At 40.4% G+C, this 24,335-nt stretch overlaps 2 protein-coding genes across 5 annotated transcripts in view; one reads left to right on the forward strand and one right to left on the reverse strand.

Annotated features, from left to right (window-relative positions):
* Nucleotides 1-18,889, reverse strand: part of pcm1 (pericentriolar material 1) — a 29,633-nt gene extending 10,744 nt beyond the window's left edge. For all 4 annotated transcript variants that reach the window (XM_037689935.1, XM_037689937.1, XM_037689936.1 and 1 more), the window contains exons 1-19: nt 18,834-18,889; nt 17,869-17,980; nt 16,293-16,541; nt 13,250-13,576; nt 12,292-12,462; nt 10,125-10,208; nt 8,077-8,263; nt 7,695-7,804; nt 7,204-7,474; nt 6,952-7,102; nt 6,491-6,697; nt 6,125-6,291; nt 5,495-5,721; nt 4,165-4,307; nt 3,899-4,028; nt 2,103-2,273; nt 1,791-1,969; nt 444-650; nt 92-350 (exon numbers count right to left, since the gene is read on the reverse strand). In XM_037689935.1, the coding sequence (XP_037545863.1) occupies nt 92-350; nt 444-650; nt 1,791-1,969; nt 2,103-2,273; nt 3,899-4,028; nt 4,165-4,307; nt 5,495-5,721; nt 6,125-6,291; nt 6,491-6,697; nt 6,952-7,102; nt 7,204-7,474; nt 7,695-7,804; nt 8,077-8,263; nt 10,125-10,208; nt 12,292-12,462; nt 13,250-13,576; nt 16,293-16,541; nt 17,869-17,964 (3,336 nt within the window). In that variant the 5' untranslated portion in view covers nt 17,965-17,980; nt 18,834-18,889. The remainder of the gene's footprint in view (nt 1-91; nt 351-443; nt 651-1,790; nt 1,970-2,102; nt 2,274-3,898; nt 4,029-4,164; nt 4,308-5,494; nt 5,722-6,124; nt 6,292-6,490; nt 6,698-6,951; nt 7,103-7,203; nt 7,475-7,694; nt 7,805-8,076; nt 8,264-10,124; nt 10,209-12,291; nt 12,463-13,249; nt 13,577-16,292; nt 16,542-17,868; nt 17,981-18,833) is intronic.
* Nucleotides 18,890-20,512: 1,623 nt separating this feature from the next.
* Nucleotides 20,513-23,714, forward strand: sart1 (spliceosome associated factor 1, recruiter of U4/U6.U5 tri-snRNP). Its single transcript, XM_037689938.1, has one exon. The coding sequence runs from the start codon at nt 20,840-20,842 to the stop codon at nt 23,162-23,164; it is 2,325 nt and encodes a 774-aa protein (XP_037545866.1). The 5' UTR covers nt 20,513-20,839; the 3' UTR covers nt 23,165-23,714.
* The last annotated feature ends 621 nt before the right edge of the window (nt 23,715-24,335 follow it).

Raw genomic sequence — 24,335 nt, forward strand, 5'->3', positions numbered from 1 at the left:
ATTGTATTTAGTGCTGTCCATTTGAGATCAGGTAAGCCAGGGTAAAGTTAAAACAAGAACTTTAACGTGTGTATTTGTTTAGTTTACAAACCTGCTGATCCTGCAGGAGTGTCTGACACATGCTGGTACTAAAATCCAGCTGTCTCTGTAGCTGGCTGATCTGTTCCTGCCAGTGAGGTGTGCTGTCAACAAACGAGGACTCAAAGGGCCAGCACAGGTTCTCTTGTCGACGCATACCTCCGGTCTGGCCTGCAGACTGATTCAAAGTTCTGCACTGCTGCTTCGCCTCAGTCTTGTTATGTAGATGCCCACCACTGTCACCTGAAAAGGCTGCGGGAGGCTTCAGATTGCTGAAGGCACACACAAAAACACTCAATGAATTTAGGAAAACTGTGGCAAATGTCAGAACTACAAGATTGCACCTGTCCATCGTGTGGTCTGACCTTCCTTGATTCTTCCTGTTGCTGTAGGAGCACTGGTTCATGCTCGGTGAGAAGACATGAATGTCGTCATCAGAGCTACTTTCTGTACATTCTTCTCGATCCTCTTCGTCTGCGCACATTTCTGAGTGATATTCATCCTCTTCCTCGTTTTCATCATCATCATCATCATCAAGATGGCCTGAACTGGAACCCCAGGTGGCCATCGTTCTAAAAAGAAATGAGATGTTGCTTTTATAAGTATCATAATTTCTGGTCTATAAGCAGCTACTTTTTTCACAAGCTTTGAACCCTGCGGCTTATGCTGCAGATAATTTATGGATTGTTTTTTTTCCTGACAGGTTAACGAGATTCCTGTCGTCAAAACATTTAGCTTCGTCACACCTGGGCACTCACATAGATGCCCAATACACATCTCTCTTGGGGGGTGGGTCCTCGTGATGCAATGAGACTACCTGTATAAATAAAGTAAAAAAAAAATCTGACCGATGAGATGACCAAACAGGTCACAGTCGAACCGATGAAACGAGGAGGGAAGGAGAGAATGGGAGGGAGGATTCCCTGCATGTGCAGAGCATGTGAGTCTCACATGCTCATAGAACACTTTTTGCTCCAGGGAGCAGGAGGAATATAGCGATCAATGACTTCCTGGTAGGCTCCTGCACTTTATTTTATTTTTAACCAGCCATGTTACTGGCACTGTTCAGAACCCCCCAAAAAACCAACTATTGTACATGTTTGTGTATGTTACTGGTACATATTGTAGAATTATGTGGTTCATTGTGGTTGACAGTCCACCACATGGCCTCAGGGAGGGATTATGGGTAAAATTTATGTTCATTGTTAATCATTTCGGTGAGCTGTTTAGCATTGTTCCTTTAGTGATTAATCTGTTTTTGTTAGCCTAGTTCATGTGTTCATTTTGTGTTAGTTTGTGTTGGGCCATTCGGTAGAGTAACCATGAGTGAGGTAGTCGTCATGAAGACCTGTGGGGTTCACTCCGTCTGTGTGTTGAACATTAAAATAAATATAAAACACCATCTGGTGGTTGATTCTTGATCTACAAGAGCTGATCATTTCTCTCAGTAGCTGTGTGATGCCACTCATGTTGTATCGTTATACACAAGCGCGGCTTACATATGTACAAATTTTTTTTTTGCATGCCTTATAGTCAGGTGCGCTCTATAGTCTGGAAATTACAGTAGGTAGAAAATGATCAATGATTATCTCAAAAAAACAGAAGACTAACAACGCAGCCTTAATAATTTTTTACTTGAAATAACTTGGAAACTTAAACAGTTCTAAATTCAAACTTGTTGACACAGGCCTAATGAGAAGTGTGTCCTCTACCTTTCATCTCTGTTGACAGGTTGTGAATTTGTATCGTTCTCCTCTTGGTCTTCAACCTGACAGGGCGAGTCACAGAGACCACTTTTTCTCTGGTGTTCAGCCATCAATGTCTCGAGATGTTTTCTGCGCTGTCTCAGATCTTCTCTCAGAATTTGTCGCCGACGCATTTCTGACCAAAGCTGCTGGCAAGAAAAACAACGAGACCATTGGTCAACAAAGACAGCTCTTACAAAACGTGGTCAGTTTTTTTGGATAAAAGTGACTAAAAGTTGAAAGCAGAGGGTGTGCTGGGTGGAAGTTTGAATGCTTTACCTCATTATCAGTGACAGAAGAAGATGCTGCCTCTGGAGCGGTGGGTTTGAGGACAGCCAAGTTAGTTTTGGGTCCAGAAGATGAAGACAGCTGGCCAGTAGCTGGACTGGAAACTGCAGCTGGAACTTTTCTCAGCAATCCCTGCTGACTACCTATGCTGGACACAGATGACTGCAAATGACACAAAAAAAATTATAAAGTTGATTTTTGATAGAAGTGCCCAAATTCAACCTCAAAAGTCACATTAAAGACCCAATAAAAGCTAAACTAATAACTGTAGCTAACGTGGTGGCACTAAATGTATATTTTTTCTGCAATATCATTTGTGGAGTTCCTCAAGGCTCTGTACTTGGAACAAAGTTATTTATTTTATATGTGAATGACTTAGTGAATGTATCAGGACTCCTCAAATGTGTCCTTTTTGCAGATGACACCACATTTTTTTGTTTGGGTAAAGATGTAAAACGGATGTTGGAATTGATGAAGACAGAATTTGATAAAATACAAACTTGGTTTAAACTTAATAAATAATCATTAAATTTAGATAAAACTAATTACATGATATTTAGTAACAAAAAGAGAACTGTTGATGATCCATTTAAAACTGAGGGTGTTGAGATTTGTAGAGTTAATGAGATGAGATTTTTGGGTGTAATCATTGATGAACAGCTAACATGGAAAAATCACATAAATTCTGTAAGAACAAAAATATCTAAATCTATTGCAGTACTATACAAAGTCAGGGAATTATTAAATGATAAAGCTCTGTACATGTTGTATAACACAATCATTGTTCCACATTTAATCTATTGCATTGATGTTTGGGGGAAAGCGTGTAAAACATTTACAAAGCCTATTTTTATTTTACAGAAAAGAGCTGTAAGAATTATCACCAGAAAGCATTACAGTCACCCATCAAGCACATTATTTTATCAACTGAAGTTATGGAAGTTCCATGATTTGGTAAATTATAGTATTTTATCAGTTATGTATAGGGCTCAAAATAACACATTACCATTAAATATCCAAAGAAATTTTGTTAAAAGACAAAGTTGTTATAATCTTAAGGGGATGGAGATATTTGTCAAACCAAAATTCAGAACTAGTCTGAAGGGAAGGTCTACCTCAATCCAAGGAGTTAGATTGTGGAATGGTCTAGAGAGTGATGTGAAAAATGCCAAGTCAATGTGTACATTTAAGAAAAAGATCAAAGCTGAATTGTTAAAAAAAAAATATATATAAAGTAGCTTAATGTGTTTTTTGTATTAGAATTAGAAAAATTAAGAGACAGTTTTTTGTATTAGAATTAGAAAAATTAAAGTTATTCATTTTGTTCCGTTACTTGAAAATTATTGTGATTGAACTAATTGTGTGAAAAAAGGGGCAGATATAAGATTTTTTCTTCTTCTGCTGCCTTTCATTTTAAATCTCTTGTATTTTTTTATATTGTTATGAAATTGTTTTGTATTTTTTAAAATGAATAAACTTTATACCATACCATACCAAATGTAACAAACTTTGTGATTAATGTAGATAACATAAAAAAAAAAACAAGTTTAGTATTTCCTTCCAGGTGAGAGACAAAAAAAATCTCCCAAATTTTTCAAGTTTTTAAGAAATAATTTGAAATTAACAGTTCTCTAAAAGTTCAACCCATTTTTTATTTTTTTTTTCACAGAACTGTAACTAAAACTATACAGTTGACTAATTATTCTGTAAACAGCTAAAATACCAGTTGTGTGGTGTGGGTCTCAACGTTTACAAAGCTTAACCACGTAAACAAAGTGGTCAAGTACCTGAAGATCAGGACAAGCCCACTGCAAGTCCTGGATCTTGCCTTGGATTTCAATGAGTCTCTGACGTTCTTCATGGAGCTGCTTGAGCTCCTGCTTCTGCTGATGCAGTTTTTCTTCATACAGCTTCTCCCTGTCAGAAAACAGAACAGCTCTGATGCAAATATAAATCCATAAAAATGCAACAGCAAAATAATAATAATAATCCTATAAAAACATCTTGAGCAATAACAGCACAAATAATCCTACTGGCATGTATTTTTCCCCACCTGGCCTTGCTGGACAGGGCAAGATCTCTTGGACTTTGTTTAGATCTAGTCCCCGATGTGCCAGATGTAGGAGATCTGGTATTGTTAGGCTGTTGGTGTAAAACTTCATCCTCATTTGCTGTTGTTCCATCTGTGTCATCACTCTGTAAAAAGACAGTTTTTTTCTTTACCAAGTTATTAAATATATACAGTATTTTAGGCACAAAAAAGCCCAACAACATTCAAAATGAACTCTGTTTCTGGTATTTAAAAAATAGCAGCATATTTTTCTGCTTTTGCAAATTCCTTTTTTTTTTTATATAAATTTCTGAAAAATATAAGACAAAAAAATGACATGTCAATTTTTATTATTGGGTTTGATATGGGGACAATACAACCATTTGTTACTTTTGCTCTGTGAGTTGCTACCTTTAATGAGTAATTTAAAATTTAATTTATATTACCTGAGATTTTTTTCCACAAATGAATCCATGTAAATATAAGTGCTATATATTGTCATCACTGTATGATTCCCATACAATGACGAAATTAGTTCTGTGCATTTAACTCATTACACATGAGATACAGCCAGGTGGAGCAGTGGGCACCTATTCAAGCGCCTGGGGAGCAATTAGGGATTGGGTGTTTTGCTCAAGAGCACCACGGCATGTGGGCATGGTAGGGAGTCGAACCACAACTTTCCGGCCCCAGGTCGGCTGTCCTACCTCTACATCATCTCGGCCCCCTGTAAGAGTCTTTTCATGAAGCATTAGAAAACAAATGTTTGGTTGTCTTTACTGATGATAAACCAGCATTAGACTGTAATTCTGCAGTACATTTATATTTTTCCAGTGATCAATGTTAGAGAATTTTTGGTCAAAGGTTATGGATGTTTTTAACTATTATGGCTGAGAATGCCAACTCTGCCCATGAACCATACGTATGGGTTAGTAAAGCTGGATGAGGAGCTGAGTGAGGCTGCAACATGCAGCCGTCACTTCAATGTCACCTCCAAGTCTGTGAGCTCGGCTGAACTGATAAGAGTATAAAAACAAGATTCACACACGGCTCTTGGCAGATTCTCATGACTGGTCTTCATGTGTGTACTTTCTGTATCTGTGTAACCTGTCCTGAAAATCTGACCTCGCAAGTAAAAACCAGTTACAAATCTGCTGTCGAGTGTGGTTTCTTTTGAATAATTAAGATAAAGCGAGAATACCTTTCTCCAACAATCAACTGCAAAATATTTAGATAACAGGCATGTATGAAGTGACTTTATAAAATTTATCTGGTTTATTTTCTATACTGAAAACACATTAAATGACCGTAAAACTGTAAAACTCCACCCCACCTGAACCATTGCCACCAGCTCCTGTAGCTGCCGGAGTTTCTTCTTCGCCGTCTGCCGATGAACCTTCGGAGCAAAATCTGCATCATTCCTAAGGCTACTCCGTCGACTGGACTCCGATGCACTGTCTGGAACCATAACCTGTGCCCCTTCATTATTATCAACACAATCTTCATCCTCATCTTCATCCTTTACCTGACCATAAGGGATGTCCCTATTGTACTGGCAATCTAGATGGGATGAGAGTAAATTTTGATTATCAAATGCTGTTAAATCAGGTCTTCGAAAATGTGTTGCCTAAACATTACAAGTCTGCACTTCTACAAAACATCAATCTGATGCACGTAATAAACTTGAATAGGTCCATTTCTCACATTAAAATGTTTTTCTCTGTCAAAATGCATTGAAATGGATATTGTTGATAAACTTGGATTTAAACATCGCCAAGCCAGATAACAATCCGTCATTTTATAAAATAATTTGATAAACCCTTAATTTTTTTCATTTCAAAGACTTGCAATTTTGATTTTAAACTTTATCTGCGTTTATTAAAAAGTTGATCCTGCTAGAAGCATTCAAGATAAACGGCAATGTGAGGTGTAAAACTAATCTAAGTGGTATGCGTGAGCAAACCTATGGGCGTGGTGATGTTGAGGCTGCGGAGGTTGGTTGCTGTCCTGTTGTTGATCTCGCACTCTGTGTTGAGTCTGCCATCGCGGTTGTTAGTCGCACTACACCTGACACTGCGCCCATTGGTCAGGCTGTTCAAGTCTGCCCAGTTCCTGCTGCGTGGTGGGTTTCTGAAGGCATAAGGTGCAGTCTGTTATCGTTACGTTCAACCAACAGAAATACACAACAAAATCAAGAAGTAAAACTACAACACTCAATGTTTGTCCAACTCACTACATTAGTATGTATTGTTTATATAAGTTTATTCATTTAACAGAAATCAGGAAAAAGTTTGAGTTCACCTAATCTTTTATTTATTTACACACCCACCTGATGTTAGTTAAAGCTTGACGACTCTCCTGCTCCAAGCCAAACATGGTTTCAAACATAGAGCCATCCTCTGTCTCATCTTCCTCCTCATCAACTTCCTCTTTTACATTCTCGTTGACAGCATCCACCATCATATCAGAAGTCTGCTCGTAGTACTGGACCAGTTCTCTCAGCTCATTCAGACGCTTATGCACCTCTTTAAGCTTCCTGTAGGAATAGATGAAAGAAGTGACTGCATACCATGTTTATTTTCTGAAAGGTTATGCAACACAACAGAACAATGTCTTACAACTTCTTGAAAGAATAAAGAACAAGACAAAAACTGAAATTCACTGGCGAAGACAATCTACTAGGTTCTATTGTTAGGTAACACTATACCACCCGTATTCTTTATCTTGCCATAGATATCTGACCAGCCTTTGCTACTATTTTGAGCTGTGTGTACACGTGTTTATATGTACCTAAGCTTGTCAGAGGAGCTGGGGTCCTCCGGTTGTTGTGCGAGTAAAGGTTGAAAGGATGTGGAAGCCAAGGCTCCGTTAGAGAAGAGAGCAGATGGACAATCTGAGGATCCTGCTATACTTGAACTGCACTGTACCGACAAGCTGCGACCTGAAAATCCACAAGCAATTTATCAAAGTTTTGTACAGATAGAAATTATCGTACATAATGATTGGGGGGGAAAAAAAAGGGGGGGGTAAAAATACTCATACACGAGCTATTGTTAAGTGTCTGGTCTCTTAGTGAATGTAGTTCTTGTAGGATCTTGTCCATGGTTTGCTTTTTGTCTTGGAGTTCTTGCATCTTGGTGAGTTTGACACTGGAAGTAGTTGCTTCAGAGTCTAGGTCGGTGTGTGGGCCAGAAGCAGAGTGAAGAACTGGCCTGTGTTGAGGTGGACCAACAGCCTGGGGAGTCCTCCAGAAAACTTCTCTGGAGAGAGAAAGACTCTGTGCCTGACGCCGATTATCTGGCACTGCTTTACTCTGCAGCAGAAAAGACTTGTCAGTTGAGTGTCAAAGGCTGTTCAAGATGTTCAGATTAGTTTAATCACATTGACATAAATATTTTGGCATACTGACAAGAACTATACCGTATTAAATCTAATATCTTTTTCATTAAAAACCGCAGTACATACATCAGTCATTATTTCCTAGATGGCATAATTAGATACTGTAACAACTTAACTGTAGTTTTCTGCCGTACCTGGGAGTCATGTAGCTGGTTGTGAAAACGCTGAATTAAGTCATTTAACTCATCATTCAGTTCTGACGTGATGCTCAGGCCTGAAACACTGCCAGTGGTTTCTGTGACAACTAAAGTCAAAAACAAACTTAAGACACAATGAAAAGTGTTGATAATAAATTTATGCAAGATATTATGATGGGACGTACAAACAAATGTTGTAAAACTGTTAGCTCTGCCTTTTAAATGTTTATTAAACAGATTACAACTAGGTAAAAAGAATGCATACTTCTATTTTCTCTAACTCTACAGATTAATAGATGTGAAATTCTTCAACTATACACACAACTAGTCTGCATTCAGTGTGAAAATGTGCATCTGTGTGTGTGTGTGTGTATCACACCTGTGTCTTCAATCACAGCAAGTGCGTGTTCTGCACTGCGCTGCATAGCCATGAGAGCTTCTTGTTGGCCCTGCAGGGCCCTGAGCTGTTCTTGCTGTTCTAGCATCTTCTTCAGCAGCTCGTGTTGCTTACGCAGGTTTTCCAGTTCTTCCCTCTGGTCAGCATGTTCAGCTTCTGGCCTGTCAGTCTATAAATGCAACCCCACGTATCAGTCCAAAGACAGACTCAATCCAAATCTACATGAGCGGTAAAACTCTGCTAGCAAGTAAGACAACTGTAAGGTAAAAGAAGGACTTTTTACCCCTGAGTTTCTTTGTACAGAGTGTATGTTTGGGCAAAGGGAAAAAAAGTAATATACAGTGGGGAGAACAAGTATTTGATACACTGTTGATTTTTCAGGTTTTCCCACTTGCAAAGCTTGTAGATGACTGTAATTTTTATCATAGATACTCTTCAACTGTGAGTGATGGAATCCAAAACAAAAATCCAGAAAAATACAATGTATGATTTTTAAATAATTAATTTCCATTTTATTGTGTGAAATAAGTATTTGATCATCTATCAACCAGTAAGAATTTTGGCTCTCACAGACATGTTAGTTCTTCTTTAAGAAGCCCTCCTGTTCTCCACCCATTACCTGTATTAACTGCACCTGTTTGGACTCGTGACCTGTATAAAAGACACCTGTCCACACACTCAATCAATCAGACTCCAGCATCTCCACAATGCCCAAGACCAGAGAGCTGTGTAAGGACATCAGGGATAAAATTGTAGACCTGCACAAGGCTGGGATGGGCTACAGGACAATAGGCAAGCAGCTTGGTGAGAAGGCAACAACAGTTGGTGCAATTATTAGAAAATGGAAGAAATACAAAATAACGGAAAATCTCCCTCGGTCTGGGGCGCCATGCAAGATCTCACCTCGTAGAGCATCATTGATCTTGAGGAAGGTGAGGAATGAGCCCTGAACTACACGGCAGGACCTGGTCAATGACCTGAATAGAGCTGGGACCACAGTCTCAAAGAAAACAATCAGTAACACTCTATGCCGTCAAGGATTAAAATCCTGCAGTGCACGCAAGGTGCCCTTCCTCAAGCCAACGCATGTCAAAGCCCGTCAAGTTTGCAAATGACCATCTGAATGATCCAGAGGAGGAATGGGAAAAGGTCATGTGGTCTGATGAGACAAAAATAGAACTTTTTGGTTTAAACTCCACTCGTCATGTTTGGAGGAAGAAGAATGATGAGTACAACCCCAAGAACACCATCCCAACCGTGAAGCATGGCGGTGGAAACATCATTCTTTGGGGATGCTTTTCTGCAAAGGGGACAGGACGACTGCAACATATTGTGGGAAGGATGGATGGGGCCATGTATTGTGAGATTTTGGCCAACAACCTCCTTCCCTCAGTAAGAGCACTGAAGATGGGTCGTGGCTGGGTCTTCCAGCATGATAACGACCCAAAACACACAGCCAGGGCAACTAAAGAGTGGCTCCGTAGGAAACATCTTAAGGTCCTGGAGTGGCCTAGCCAGTCTCCAGACCTGAATCCCATAGAAAATCTTTGGAGGGAGCTTAAAGTCCGTGTGGCCCAGCGACAGCCCCGAAACCTGAAGGCTCTGGAGGAGATCTGAATAGAGGAGTGGGCCAAAATCCCTGCTGCAGTGTGTGCAAACCTGGTCAAGAACTACAGGAAACGTCTGATCTCTGTAATTGCAAACAAAGGTTTCTGTACCAAATATTAAGTTTCATTTTTCTGGTGTATCAAATACTTATTTCACACAATAAAATGGAAATTAATTATTTAAAAATCATACATTGTATTTTTCTGGATTTTTGTTTTAGATTCCATCAATCACAGTTGAAGAGTATCTATGATAAAAATTACAGTCATCTACAAGCTTTGCAAGTGGGAAAACCTGAAAAATCAACAGTGTATCAAATACTTGTTCTCCCCACTGTATGTACTGAAGCAATATATTAAAGCAGACAGCTAACGTTATGCCAATGTGCTTGTTGTTGTGTTTGAAAAGTCTAAAGGCCAAACCTCTACATTAAGAAAAGCGCTCCCTGCCAGTGAACCCGGGCCGATCGCAGAGTGCAGTCCAGCATCTCCGCCATTCTCCTGTGCCTGTAGACACATGCACACAAAAATAGAAAAATACAGAAGTATATTGCTTAAGAAAGGCACTGAAATAGATAATGTATATACGCATATTGACACAGAACAATATAAATATGTACAAACCGGAATCCAAAAGAGTTGAGACACTAAACAAATTGTGAATAAAAACTGAATGCAATGATGTAGAGGTGCCAACATCTAATATTTTATTCAGAATAGAACACAAATCACAGATCAAAAGTTTAAACTGAGAGAATGTATCATTTTAAGGGAAATATCTGTTGTTTCCAAATTTCATGGCGTCAACAAATCCCAAAAAAGTTGGGACAAGTCCATTTTGACCACTGTGTGGCATCCTCCCTTCTTACAACACTCAGCAGACGTCTGGAGACAGAGGAGACCAATTTCTCAAGTTTAGAAATAGGAATGCTCTCCCATTCATGTCTAATACATGCCTCTAACTATTCAATCGTCTTGGGCCTTCTTTGTCGCACTTTCCTCTTTATGATGCGCCAAATGTTCTCTATAGGTGAAAGATCTGGACTGCAGGCTGGCCATTTCAGTACCCGGATCCTTCTCCTACGTAGCCATGATGTGATTGCTGCAGAATGTGGTCTGGCATTATCATGTTGAAAAATGCAGGGTCTTCCCTGAAATAAATGACGTCTAGATGGGAGCATATGTTGTTCTAGAACCTGAACATAGTTCTCTGCGTTAATGGTGCCTTTCCAGACATGCAAGCTGCCCATGCCACAAGCGCTCATGCAACCCCATACCATCAGTGATGCAGGCTTCTGAACGGAGCGTTGATAACAACTTGGGCTATCCTTGTCCTCTCTGGTCCAGATGACATGGCGTCCCAGTGTTCCATAAAGAACTTCAAATCGTGACTCATCTGACCACAGAACAGTCTTCCATTTTGCCACACTCCATTTTAAATGACCCCTGGCCCAGTGCAAATGTCTGAGCTTGTGGAGCTTGCTTAGAAATGGCTTCCTCTTTGCACTGTAGAGTTTCAGCTGGCAACGGCGGATGGCACGGTGGATTGTGTTCACTGATGATGCTTTCTGGAAGTATTCCTGAGCCCATTCTGTTATTTCCTTGACAGTGGCATTCCTGTTTGAGGTGCAGTGACGTTTAAGGGCCCGGAGATCACGAGCATCCAGTAGAGTTTTACGGTCTTGACCCTTACGCACAGCAATTGTTCCAGATTCTCTGAATCTTTTGATGATGTTATGCACGCTTGATGATGATAACTTAAAAGTCTTTGCTATTTTACGCTGGGTAACACCATTCTGGTATTGTTGCACTATCTTTCTGCGCAACAATGGTGGAATTGGTGATCCTCTTACCATCTTGGCTTCTGAGAGACACTGACACTCTGAGAAGCTCTTTTTATACCCAGTCATGTTGTCAATTGACCTAATTAGTGTTAATTGGTCTTCCAGCTGTTCGTTATATGCTCAATTTCCTTTTTCCAGCCACTTATTGCTACTTGTCCAAACTTTTTTGGGATTTGTTGACACTGTGAAATTTTGAATCAACATATTTTTCCTTTAAAATGTTACATTTACTCAGATTAAACTTTTGATCTGTCATCTATGTTATATTATGAATAAAATATTGACATTTGCCATCTCCACATCATTGCATTCAGTTTTTATTCACAATTTGTTTAGTGTCCCAACTTTTTTGGAATCCGGTTTGTAGAAAAAAGTTTAAATATAAATAGGTCTGTCAGAATTATTAGCAATGTCAACAGAAAGACCAATATGTCAAATAACAAGCAAAAAAAAAAACCAGCACCTAAAGGTGGCATGTGCCAGTTTTAACAAGAACTTGATCTGACGTGCTCAGGTCAGAAGTAAAAACAAACAATTAAAAATGTAGAGATGGCAGGCTGCCCGACATTAACACAGTTTCTGTTTCATCTATAAATTAACCAAGAAGTATCATTTACAAATGTTTCCTTTAAATCATTTGTTTATAACGTCTGTAAAGCAGAAAAAAGTCCAAAAAAAAAAAAGAAGATTAAACTAAAGAAAAACAGAATTAACAACAACAACAACAACAACAAAAAAAAACTTACAAGCATTTTCTGCAAGAAATGTAAATAGGACTTCTCCTGCTCTTTGAGGTGCTCGATGAGATGAGAAAGACGCTCCACGTTGGCCGGCACATCATTCTTTTCCACCAGATCATCCCTCATAGACCTGGCCTTACTGATGTAGTCCCGGATCTGTAACAGTTTGCTTACCACCTGCGAGCATACAGAGTGAGAAGGGTGGGTGGGGTGAGGGTTTGTTAGGGGAAACAAAAAGGAAACAAGAAAACACAAAGAAAGGTGAGAGCGCATCTGTAGTGATGGTTCAGACTAAGCTAAACAAGGGCAGAAAGAGGGTTGGACGCAAAACTCACTTGGCACTGATGGTAGCATATTTATAAATTGGCCTATATACAGTCTAGTTTCAGCTGCACCAGCTCTCCCTCACTTTCATCCTAGTTTTGTTTTTACAAGCAGTAGAAATAAAAAGCAATATACTGGTAATAAAAATATTAAGATGCAATAAAATAAACCTTTCACTGGATTTTAAATTTATAACAAAACTAAGTTTATGTCTGCACTCCCATCAGTTAGTGTCATGTCCCTCCTCATCTTCTGTAGAATCACTTTAACAAGAAGAAAATAAAAAGTTGATAAGTTTAGTGATATAAAACTTGTCATCCTTCAGCATCCAGTATCAGAGACCTTTCATCTCTGAAACATGAATCACATGTTTCATCACATGAAACATGTGTTGTTAAAAAATCTTCCTCAAAGGATCAACTTCTTCCAGCTGTTCCCTCTTCGGGGGTCACCACAGCCAGTCATCCTCCATTTTCTCACTCTCAAACATGATATTGAATAATCGAGTCAAAAATCTTAGCACCGCCTCGCCTGGATATTTCCATATCTTGACTGGTATGTAATAACCCTCAAAAGAACAGGACATAAAGTGGTAATTAAACATGAGTTGGCTATGACCTTAAAAACGTCAAAATATTACCTGGCTGCTGTCTAATACCATCTTGCGTCTCTCATGCTCTCGCTGCATTAAGGGACCTCTCTCTGTGGCACTTCGGCTGAGCCTGGAAGATTCTTTAGCAGGAACCATGGGAGTCAGCGTAACCCTGATTCCTGGACTCTGCTTTTTGATTTCCTTGCTGATAGCTGGAGTGGTTGGGGCCGAGATTGAGGGATGGAGCAGCTCTTTGCTTTTGTTGGTGTTTACATGCAGAGGCAGGTAGTTGTGGGGCTTCCTGTTCACTCCAGCTAACTGCCGCTGGTTGTTAGCAGCTGTGACGCGCCCCTGAGAGTCACTGCCGATGCTCCTCTGAAAAAAGTTAAAAGATTCAAGCCAGAAAAGAAAAATCAGTAATTCAAGTTTTGGTAAATTTTCTTTTACTATTGATAAAGCTCATGTTTCAGGTGCCATACTTTTGAAATTTATTGGATTAGATAAAGAAAATGCATAGATCAGGAACCCGTGTTTTTAATACGGTACTTATCGCTGCATAAGTCGCATCCTTTTGCAATAATTACCATATTTGTCGCCGTATAAGTCATGTTTTTTTTGCATAATTTACATGCCCTGCAACATATAGGCCAAGGCGACGTATTTATGGATTTTTTCCCCATATTTATAAACCAATTTTTGGCTGAGATATGACCGTTTTCATTTATTCTGACTGAAAAAAATTAACACTACCATTTTTCAACCACTAGATGGATGCAGAGTAGAAGGGCATGCCGTTGTATCATTTAATAAGTAAACGTAGCTACAATGACAAACTCAAAAAAGTATAAGACAAAAACAACTGGACTTTATTTATTATACTATACTTTATTATTTTTGTCTTGAACTTTTTTGAATGTATCATGTCCTGTAAGACTGAGAATCTTCACCAGCTATTAATGACACAATCGGCCTGCCAAAGCCTGACACCTTCGTCCATCTTGCCTGGAGCAACAGTCAAATCAGCTTCATTTTGCTGCACCACCCCAGTGAAATGCAGCTAATTTGACCATTGACGTGCATTTTTTTTAAGTAAAAGTTCAACTGAGACACACCGTTGCTATAATATCAAGCAAACAAATAATTGTTTTTAAGTGTTAATCTTGTTAAATTCTTGTTAAAGTCCTTCCGTGCACGCTCCCGCGACCGTCATTTGGCAGCCAATCGATTTTTGGCACAACACCGGCCCACATTTCCGGGTGGTCAGTGGTGACGTATAACAGATGTGACTTATACGGCGAAGTGACGTATTTATGTTTTTTCCCCACTTTATAAGACATTTTTGGACATATGTGACTTATACAGCAGTACGACATGTATGGCAGCAAGTACGGTAACACTCTCAAATCAAAACCTTAATAAATACAGTTTATGTGGATAACTGTTAGGTAAGCAGATGTGACCCCTTATTTTGCCATTACACTGACAAAAACATTGCTTTTTATTCTAAATTCATGAGTTGGACACAAAAAAGAAACGGGTTAAATTTTGAAAACTTTTTACCGATGTTGAAACATATGCCTTCTCTGACAAGTTGTGTCATGTTTAAAAAATTTAAACCCGACTGAACCAAAGAGCAAAATGAGTTTTAGCTGCTTTCTTTGCAACAGACACTTTGAGGCATTTATAAAAGTGAAGCCACAGAAACTGTGCTTTTGAAAACTCGTAAATTCAGTCTTTATATTTTAGTGAGCCTTTTGTCATTTTAACAGTGGCATGACAAAGTTAGTGCTACTACTATACTGATGAATACCTGAAACTTTCAAAGCCAAGATAGGAATGTAAAACAGGCGACGCCACATTTTTCACAACAAAAAACCTGTTCGTACATCTTTTCACCTTGAAACCATCATTTGAAATCTACACCCTTATCAGTACGACAGAATCTGTAATGCGGACACAGTCGGAGGTGAAGACCTGCTTGTCCCTTACTTTTGATTGGCTGATTTTGAAATATCAGATGCACCAAGTGCGACCAATGAATAAGTTAGTTGCAGTGCACAGAATTTTAGCAGCATGTGGAATGAAATTGGTTGCTCTATACATGCAGATTACCACCAGAAACCATGAGACAGAGCAGTTTAGCTATCATTACAAGTTAATCACCTAAACCAGTTTCTCATGGTAAGAGAGAAACTAAACAGCATTTACAACTAGAGAAAAGGTTATTTTTGGGACAAACAAAAAGAAAACAAGTGTGCATTGAAAGGCACGTCATTGCATGACGAGCATGCCTCGGCAGAAGTATTCAAATAGCTGAAATTTAGTCCTAAAGCATTTGAAACCAGAATGCCTCTACACAGAATCTGCACAAGAAACAGGAGTCATAGCATCGCCTGAGGCTCAAGAACAATTAGAAACTTAAATAGCTGTAATAGGATAATGTAATTTGGGTCGTTCAAAAACGGTGGAATACAAAATAATGTTAACATTTTAAGATGTATAATTTTATTCAAGCACACTCCAACTTTGTTTAACCTGACTGAGGGAGGATTTGAACCCAGGTTCTATGTAGGTGAGAACTGACCCTCTGTGCCATGCCTTCACTTAAAAAGAATGTAATCGTGGTTGGGTTTTTTGTACGAGAGGCTTAAGCATCCCGCAGTGTTTCTCCCAAGTGTTTCAAGGAGGGCGCCCCACCCCGTCAACAGAACTGAGCACCCCACATACAAAATCCCCCAACTCCAACGCAGCGCCGCCACTGACGGACGGGGAGCGGAGATTGTAGCAGCTCAGACTCAAAACCGCAAAAATTGTGCACAATACAAAATGTAGCGTTCCACTTTTTGTATCATCTTCTCACTATTTGCATTATTATGTTATGCAAGACTTTGGCCAACAACAGTTGTGCTTTATAAATAAATTTGATTTGATTATTTGAATAAAGTCTGCTGCACTTTAAGCTGAAGTATGGGGAAAGTATGCAGCACTAGTTTCAAGGCAAAATTCAACAAACGAAGCAAAATAATAACATTAACAATAAGAAGAAACAGAATCACAACAGTGTGCATTTTGAATTCACACTAATGTTTACCTCATCCAGATCTGTAAAATTTATCCTCTGACGGAGCTTGTCTAGTTCAGTCTGGTCTGGCACAGACATTTGTGTAGTGTATTTGATGTGGGGGAAGGAATGAGGAGTCCGGGCTTTCCTGCGGCCAGCTCCTGGGGTGGACTCTGGTGAAATATCATTAGTCAAGCGACTCTCCACCACACTAGCAGACAGCTTTTTCTTGTTCTTCTCTGAAGATCGGTTAGCTTTTTTCTGCTGTATGCCCCAGTCCTGAACAAAAACACAAATAAGTGATTTATTACAAATGTTTGAATTCCAAAAAGTAGAATATATATTTCCTTTACTTTTACATATAAAATGTAAGATGTGTAAGATTTTCCCTGGTAGATGAGAGGGTGGCTTCCCTTCGCCTTCGGGTGGGGGGACGGGCTCTGACTGTTTGTGCCTATGCATCGAACTGCAGTTCAGAGTATCCAGCTTTCTTGGAGTCTTTGGCAGGGGTGCTGGAAGGTGTGCCAGCTGGGGACTCCTTTATTCTGCTGGGAGACTTCAATGCCCACGTGGGTAATGACAGTGTGACCTGGAGGGGCGTGACTGGGAGGAACGACCTCTCTGATCTGAACCCGAGCGGTGTTCTGTTGTTGGACTTCTGTGCTAGTCATAGTTTCTCACTGGAGCGGTTCGCAGCCGAGTGTGAAGCGGCTGGGATGAGAATCAGCACCTCCAAATCTGAGGCCATGGTCCTCAACTGGAAAAGGGTGGATTGCTCTCTTGAGGTCGAGGGTGAGGTTCTGCCTCAAGTGGAGGAGTTCAAGTATCTCGAGATTTTGTTCACGAGTGAGGGAAGAATGGAGCGTGAGATTGACAGATGGATTGGTGCAGCATCTGTAGTATTGCGGACTCTGTACCGGTCCGTTGTGGTGAAGAGAGAGCTGAGTTGGAAGGCAAAACTCTCCGTTTACCGGTCGGTCTATGTTCCTACCCTCACCTATGGTCATGAGCTCTGGGTAGTGACTGAAAGAATGAGATTGCGGATACAGTCGGTTGAAATGAGTTTTCTCCGCAGGGTAGCTGCACTCTCCCTTAGATAGGGTGAGAAGTTCAGTTATCCGGGAGAGACTCGGAGTAGAACCGCTACTCCTTCACGTCGAGAGGAGCCAGTTGAGGTGGTTCGGGCATCTGGTAAGGATGCCCCATGGTGCCTCCCTAGGGAGGTGCTTCGGGCATGTCCAACTGGGAGGAGACCCTGGGGAGTGCCCAGGACACGCTGGAGAGACTATGTCTCTCGGTTGGCCTGGGAACACCTTGAAATCCTCCCAGAAGAGCTGGAAAAGGTGACTGTGGAAAGACATGTCTGGGCCTCCCTGCTCAAGCTGCTGCTCCCGCGACCCGACTTCGGAATAAGCGGAAGATGATGGATGGATGCAAGATTTATTACTGCATCAATTCACTTTAGCAGAAGCTAGAATGAAAGAATAATCTGTCGTATAAACTTTACCACCATGGCTTAATAAATTAAAATGTTGAATGGCCTCTTTAGTGTTACATTTCATGAAACAAGCCATAGATTAAGTTCTAGTTTCTGCCAAGTCCTCACCATGTTGTTCAGCCTATCCTCCAGACTGCCATTGGTTACGGTCCAGTTGTGCAATTCTTCAGCAGTGTCATCTAAAGGAGAGCCTCCGGTTGCCATGTCACCTGCTTACAGCCTGAAGAAATGCACAACAAAATGCATGCGGGTTAGCAAACTATGTCACACACAAATAAATCAAAAGCGACAAGGTGATAAGTTCACCAAAGTCTACAAATCATTCAAAATACAACACGGGAAATGCATATTTTAGAGAGATTTATCCTAAAGTTAAGACACATTGTTGAAAACTCGCCTAACCGGCTAATCTCTCCTCAGATGACGTTTATTTTGTAGCTAACCGTAAAGGTTAACGTTAGCGAATGCGTCAGATCTTACCGACAAAACTGATCATCGGCTTTTAATTTACGAACAGCTCTAAATATAATATCATTAACGTCCCAGTGGACGTCGAGCTGCCTGTGACCAGTCTGCGTGTTAGCCTTTTGTTTTGTGGCCCGCTCGGATTCTCGGGGAAAATGTAAAACACTTCCACCAACCGACTGCGCGAGGACGAACGAGCACGAGCTCACCGCGAGCCCAACGTTAGGAAGTCCGTAAGAAGCTGTAGCTGCTACCAAGGAGAAAGTGAACTCACCAGTGGCTGCCCTTGTGGTTAGCTCGAACTAATTTAACATCAGTGAGCAAACGCGTCCTTCTTGGTGAACTTTAGAATACTAGCAAATCATTTGTGACCTATATCCGACTAGCAATCGCCATGGCAACACACTGAGATCACCCTACAAATGCTAACGCGTCTCTCTTGTCCAAGTGGTCAAGCTCAAAGGCTTTGGGAGGCTAAAAAAACTAATAACGTGATACATTTTGCTTCCCATAAAGCTAACCTAAGCTGTATAGGTAAAAATGATGAAAACCAGCATCTAGTATAAAATTTGCAAAGTTGAGCTTCGAAGTGAAATAAGACTGTTTACCTTACGAAGTAACCGTTTGCATTCCAAAAGAGCTAACAGAAGTTAGCGCGTCGCGGATTTATGGCAATCCGAATGATCATATATTAGTTAGACAGGCGAGCCAATGCAGATGTTCAACACTGTTGTCCTGATGCATGCTCAACAATCCTAGTAGATGAATCTAACAAGTTGAATCAGCTCATCTGGACTTGTTGAAACGTTTCGTCTTTCATCCAAAAGACTTCTTCTGGCTTCGACAAACAAAGTCTCATAAGCAGCACCTTCTCATAGTGGATCAACCAGTTTGCTGGTGACAGCCAAAACTAGTTGTTCACATGCAATAGGAGGACCATCAGCCTAATGATGTCGGGAGAAAGGAAGCCACCTTTGTGCAGAGAACCTGCCCATCATTAAAACAGGGGCAGAGGCCTTTGTCTCCCTGTTATAATACTGTTATTGAGAGTATCACTCGGCCCTCTGTGAATAGGAAGCGGCCATGAGGGCACTAATGATCGGTCGTTTGGCTTATGGTCTAACTTGTGGTCTAGGACTGAGAGTTTTTGCTTGCAGCTCCTCAGAATGAACAACAAAGAAGAACCCGTCCAGAGGAACTGACTCAACCTTGTTAGATATATTCTTCCTTGTCATTAAAACAAAACAATCATCAATACAGGATGCCATTTGTTCCACCTTCATTCAACATTTTATATGTTTCAAGCGTTTATCATTTATGTGTTTTAGCTCCAAATATTCACAAATACAGTACAATCTTCCAATCTAGAACAATGTGGGCAACTAAATATATTTTTTAACTTATTTATTTAATAATTATTTTTGACTTGTAAAACTAACATTAGGGATATCCCGTACACTAGTTAAAAAGTTATTCAGACAACATGTAATTAAAATAATCACTAGTAACTATAGAATCATAAACATAAATGTTAATAGTATCTAAAATATTTTGGATAACTGCCATAAAAACGTGACTGGATGCCATTTTAATATAAAACAGAAATTTTAATTACTATTAGTAACAGCTACACGTTTATTATAAAGTATTTTATTATTTCCTGTGTTTATTCTAGTTAGACATGATCTACTTGAGGATATCTGGAGCTCAAAGCCTAATTAAAACACATGAATGAGTTTTTCCAGAAAACAAAACATTTAGGAAAAAAATTCCTTCTCAATTTCTGTTTATTTTTTATTATTATTTAATTAACTAAAACGTTTTCAAATGTTGATATTGACAGTAGTCAGTATAGTCATTAAATGTTTAAAAGTCCAATTAGTTTTTAAGAATTAAAATCAATTTTTGTTTCAAGTTTGGTTGTGGTGACCTTCATAAATATACTTTCTACTATGATTATTTTAGATTCCTTTTCTTTTAAATTCTGATTCATTGTGACATTTTGACTCGGAGGAAATACTAAAATTAGTTTACAACGGCTTGCCATACAGTTGCTAACTAACATAGCTAGCTAGCTTAAGATTTAAGAATATAAATGATGCCCTTACCGTTTTGAAATTGCAACGGAAGTAATTGTCACCGTCTTGTACATTATCTATTCTAGTAAATATACTGCTTTTTATCGGTTAAATGGCGTTTCATTTACGTCCTACACAGCTTTCGACTATGTTACGTTTGCCTGATGAACGCCCTCGAACAGCAGGGGGCGATATACTCAGATACGGGTAAAGAAAATACACCACAGGAAGTGCTTGTTCAGGAAATGATATCGTTGTCGTTCTCCGTTCGTTTGTTGAAGTCTCAAAACGGGGTCTGAATGTTGAATCTGGCGTGAAGAGAAAAGTCAGCCAAACTCTCTCCAACTCGGCGTGTTCTTCGCGGATACTGGACTTCGAAAACAAGCTCCAGGTTCGTCTCTCAACTGAGCGAGTTTCGTCCTCGTGAGCGTTAGCCTTCGAAGCTAACTCGAAGCTAGTTAGAAGGCGAGCGTTCGCTGCATTTTCCCGATAAATACAACAACTGTAAGAGTGTGACAAAGTGAGCACAACAAATAATGGGTTCCTCCAAGAAACGCAAGGAAAAGAGTCGCGACAAGGAAGCAGAGGAGCGCCGTCGCGAGCACAAGAAACATCGGCATAAGGAACGCGAGAGGGACAGGGACGCCTCGGATCGAGATGGAGCTCGAGACAAACGAAAACGCTCCAGGTCCAGGGAAAAAAGCAGGCGAGAGATTCGCGGCAAAGGCGAGAGAAGCAGCGGGGAGCCTCGCATCAAGAGAGAGCGAGTTGATCCTGGACACGAGGAAAGCAGCGCCCTGGTTCAGCCCCAGAGTGCCAGCGGAGACGCGTCTCTCAGCATCGAGGAGACAAACAAACTCAGGGCCAAGCTGGGTCTGAAGCCCCTGGACCTAAACGAGGACAAGAAGGAGCTCGGTACCAAAGAGGAGCCGATGGTGGCGGAAACCATCAACCCCGTTGTCATTCAGCAGCAGAAAGAGATGAGAGAGAAGCTCGCAGCCATGAAAGAAAAACGCCTTCTCAATCAGAAACTGGGCAAAGTCAAAACACTCGGCGAGGAGGACTGGTTGGACAGCACAACCGCCTGGATCGAAAGAAGCCGAAAGCTCGAAAGAGAAAAAGAGATGGCGGAGAAACGAGCCAAACTCCTGGAAGAGATGGATGAAGAGTTTGGCGTCAGCAATCTGGTGGAAGAAGAGTTTGCTCAGAGTAAACTGGATTCTTATTCTTCTCGAGATCTCAAAGGCCTCAAAGTACAGCACAAAGTCGAGTCCTTTAAGGAGGGCCATATTACTATCCTGACCCTTCAAGACAAAGGTGTTCTTGAAGAGGAGGAAGATGTGCTGGTAAACGTGGAAATGATCGACAAGGAAAAAGCTGAAAAGAACGTGGAGTTAAAAAAGAAGAAGCCTGACTACAAGCCCTACGAAGAAGAGGAGAGCGTCGACGACATGGTTACATTTAAATCCCGCTCTGTGCTGTCAAAGTACGACGAAGAGATTGAAGGCGAAAAGAAAAAGAGCTTCAGGTTGAGCTCGTGGGGCTTTGCAGATGGAGAGCGAGAACGAGAGCTCCAGGCCATGAAAGAAACGCTACGAAACCAGGCCCAGTCACTGGAAATGCCCGCTCTGTCTATTGCTTCAGAGTATTACACCCCTCAGGAAATAGTTGGCTTTAAAAAGACTAAACGCCGCGTGAAGAAGATAAGGAAGAAGGAGAAGCAGCCAACAGTTGCAGACGAGCTCCTTGATGACACGCGCAGCTCTGACTTTGGCTCCAGGACACGCGGTCGTGGCCACAGACAGGTGGGTGAAGATGGCGACGAAGGAGAAAACGAGTCTGGGGAGACGAGATGGCCACATGAAATCCCACAAATGTCTGATGACATAAGGATGGCAGAGATGGACATAAGTGATGAAGATTTTGAACCGCCCGAATCCACTGTGATTGAGGAGGACGAGGCAGAGCAGGAGCTGCAGAAACAGCTGGAAAAGCAGAGGAAGCTCAGACAAAAGCAGCTTCTCAAAGACTCCGGGGAGAAGGTGGCACAACAGATTCGGGCGTTTGGTAAAGGTGACCATGACAACGAGCACGAAAAGAAAAGCAACATCGTCTTCAACGCCACCTCAGAGTTCTGCAGAACTCTGGGCGACATCCCAACTTATGGACTGTCTGGCAACAGGGAGGACCAAGAAGATATTATGGACTTTGAACAGGAAGAAGAGAAAGAAGATGCTGGAAATTCAGACTCTGAAACGGACGAGAATATCGGCTGGAGCACAGTCAATCTGGATGAGGAGCAGCAACAGGCTGATTTCTCCACGGCCTCCGCCACCATTTTGGATGAAGAGCCCATCGTCAACTCCGGCCTCGCAGCTGCATTGCTGCTGTGCAAAAACAAAGGCCTCCTGGACACTCAGATGCAGAAGATAGCTCGTGTTAAAGCGACAAAGGGCTCTCTGCCAAATGACAACTACTGCATCGAGGACAAGATGGGCTTTGATGACAAGTACAGTCGCCGGGAGGAGTACAGAGGCTTCACACAGGAGTTCAAGGAGAAGGATGGCTACAAGCCTGACGTCAAGATCGAGTACGTGGATGAGTCCGGGCGGAAACTGACCCCAAAAGAGGCTTTCAGACAGCTGTCTCATCGATTCCACGGCAAAGGGTCTGGAAAGATGAAGACTGAAAAGAGGATGAAAAAGCTGGAGGAAGAGGCGCTGCTGAAGAAGATGAGCAGCAGTGACACTCCTCTGGGGACGGTGGCTTTGCTTCAAGAGAAGCAGAAATCTCAGAAAACCCCGTACATTGTGCTCAGTGGGAGTGGGAAGAGTATGAATGCAAACACCATCACTAAATAAATACTGAGGAAAACTGTTTTCTATGTAGTACGGAGACAGACATGCATATAAATCTATCTTAGGGTGATTTACTTTGATTTAAGAATTTGTCAATAAAATGTGTGCAGGTGTGAAACCAGTTGTCCTGTAAATTAAAACAAAAGGAGTAAACAATTATAAACAAGTTGTTTTTAAGGTGATTTATGATCTTTACATGATGTCTGGTATAAATTTCACCTTGGAAAGATAACGCTTTGAATTAGACTTAAAAAAAACATTACTGGTGCAAATACTTAAGGCTCCTATAATAACATTGTTAGAATTTAAATAACATTTAGTACAGTATTAAACATCAATGGCTGAATGTTTTTCAAAATTGGTATCAAGATTAAAAAATTACTTTAAAGGCTACAGGTACATCAGTTTTGTTTTATCTAATTTGTGTTACATGTTAATTTGGATGGTAATTCTGTACTTTTTGTTTAACTATTAGTGTCAGTACGATAAGGTTGTATCTCCTTATTTGGACTGAAAATAGAAAATAAAGCATTTGAAGTCAACCTTGAGTTTCAAGAGTTTTAAAAGGCAACAAAATGTGTTCAAATCACATCTCGTTTTGTTTAAAAGTTTGATTTATTTAGACTTCAGTTCTGAATAAACGCATTTCATTTGTGATTTATTTATTTTTTACTAATTTAATGGTTTTGTGTGTTTTAAGAATTAAGGGGCTTTTTGTGGTTTCTTTTAAAACAACAATTTTGTCTCAGAATAGCATGAAATACCATCTATATTTGTAAAGGGCTACAAATTGGAGCTTGCAGCTCAGCTGATGCAAAAATTTCAATAAAAAGGCTAAAAAATTATCTAGTTTATAAACAGTGCAAAGGCTGTTTAAAATAAATATACACAACCATAATTCATAATTGTGTAAAGTGCTGGCATGGGGGGGGAAGTACACGTAGTGTTTGTATAGCAACAGCTTAAATATGTGGATGATGTCATTTTGCATGAATTAAAAATAGAAAATTTTAGCTGCTTTTTTTTATTAGGCAGCGAGTTTGGCCTGGATAAAAACAGCTGCAACTCCTGGGAGAAATTAGCGTTCCTTGAACTGATCATACTTTATATAACCAACTCTTATTAGTATTCAGTAACATTAAAATTTTGCTAAATTATTTTAACCACTTCATAA

The sequence above is a fragment of the Nematolebias whitei genome, chromosome 16 (assembly GCF_014905685.2).
Source record: "Nematolebias whitei isolate Nwh7 chromosome 16, NemWhi1, whole genome shotgun sequence".
In the NCBI taxonomy this organism is placed as follows: Eukaryota; Metazoa; Chordata; class Actinopteri; order Cyprinodontiformes; family Rivulidae; genus Nematolebias; species Nematolebias whitei.

Excerpts from the sequence above, each read along its gene's own strand:
- sart1 (XM_037689938.1), top strand. The coding sequence starts at position 20,840 with ATGGGTTCCTCCAAGAAACGCAAGGAAAAGAGTCGCGACAAGGAAGCA.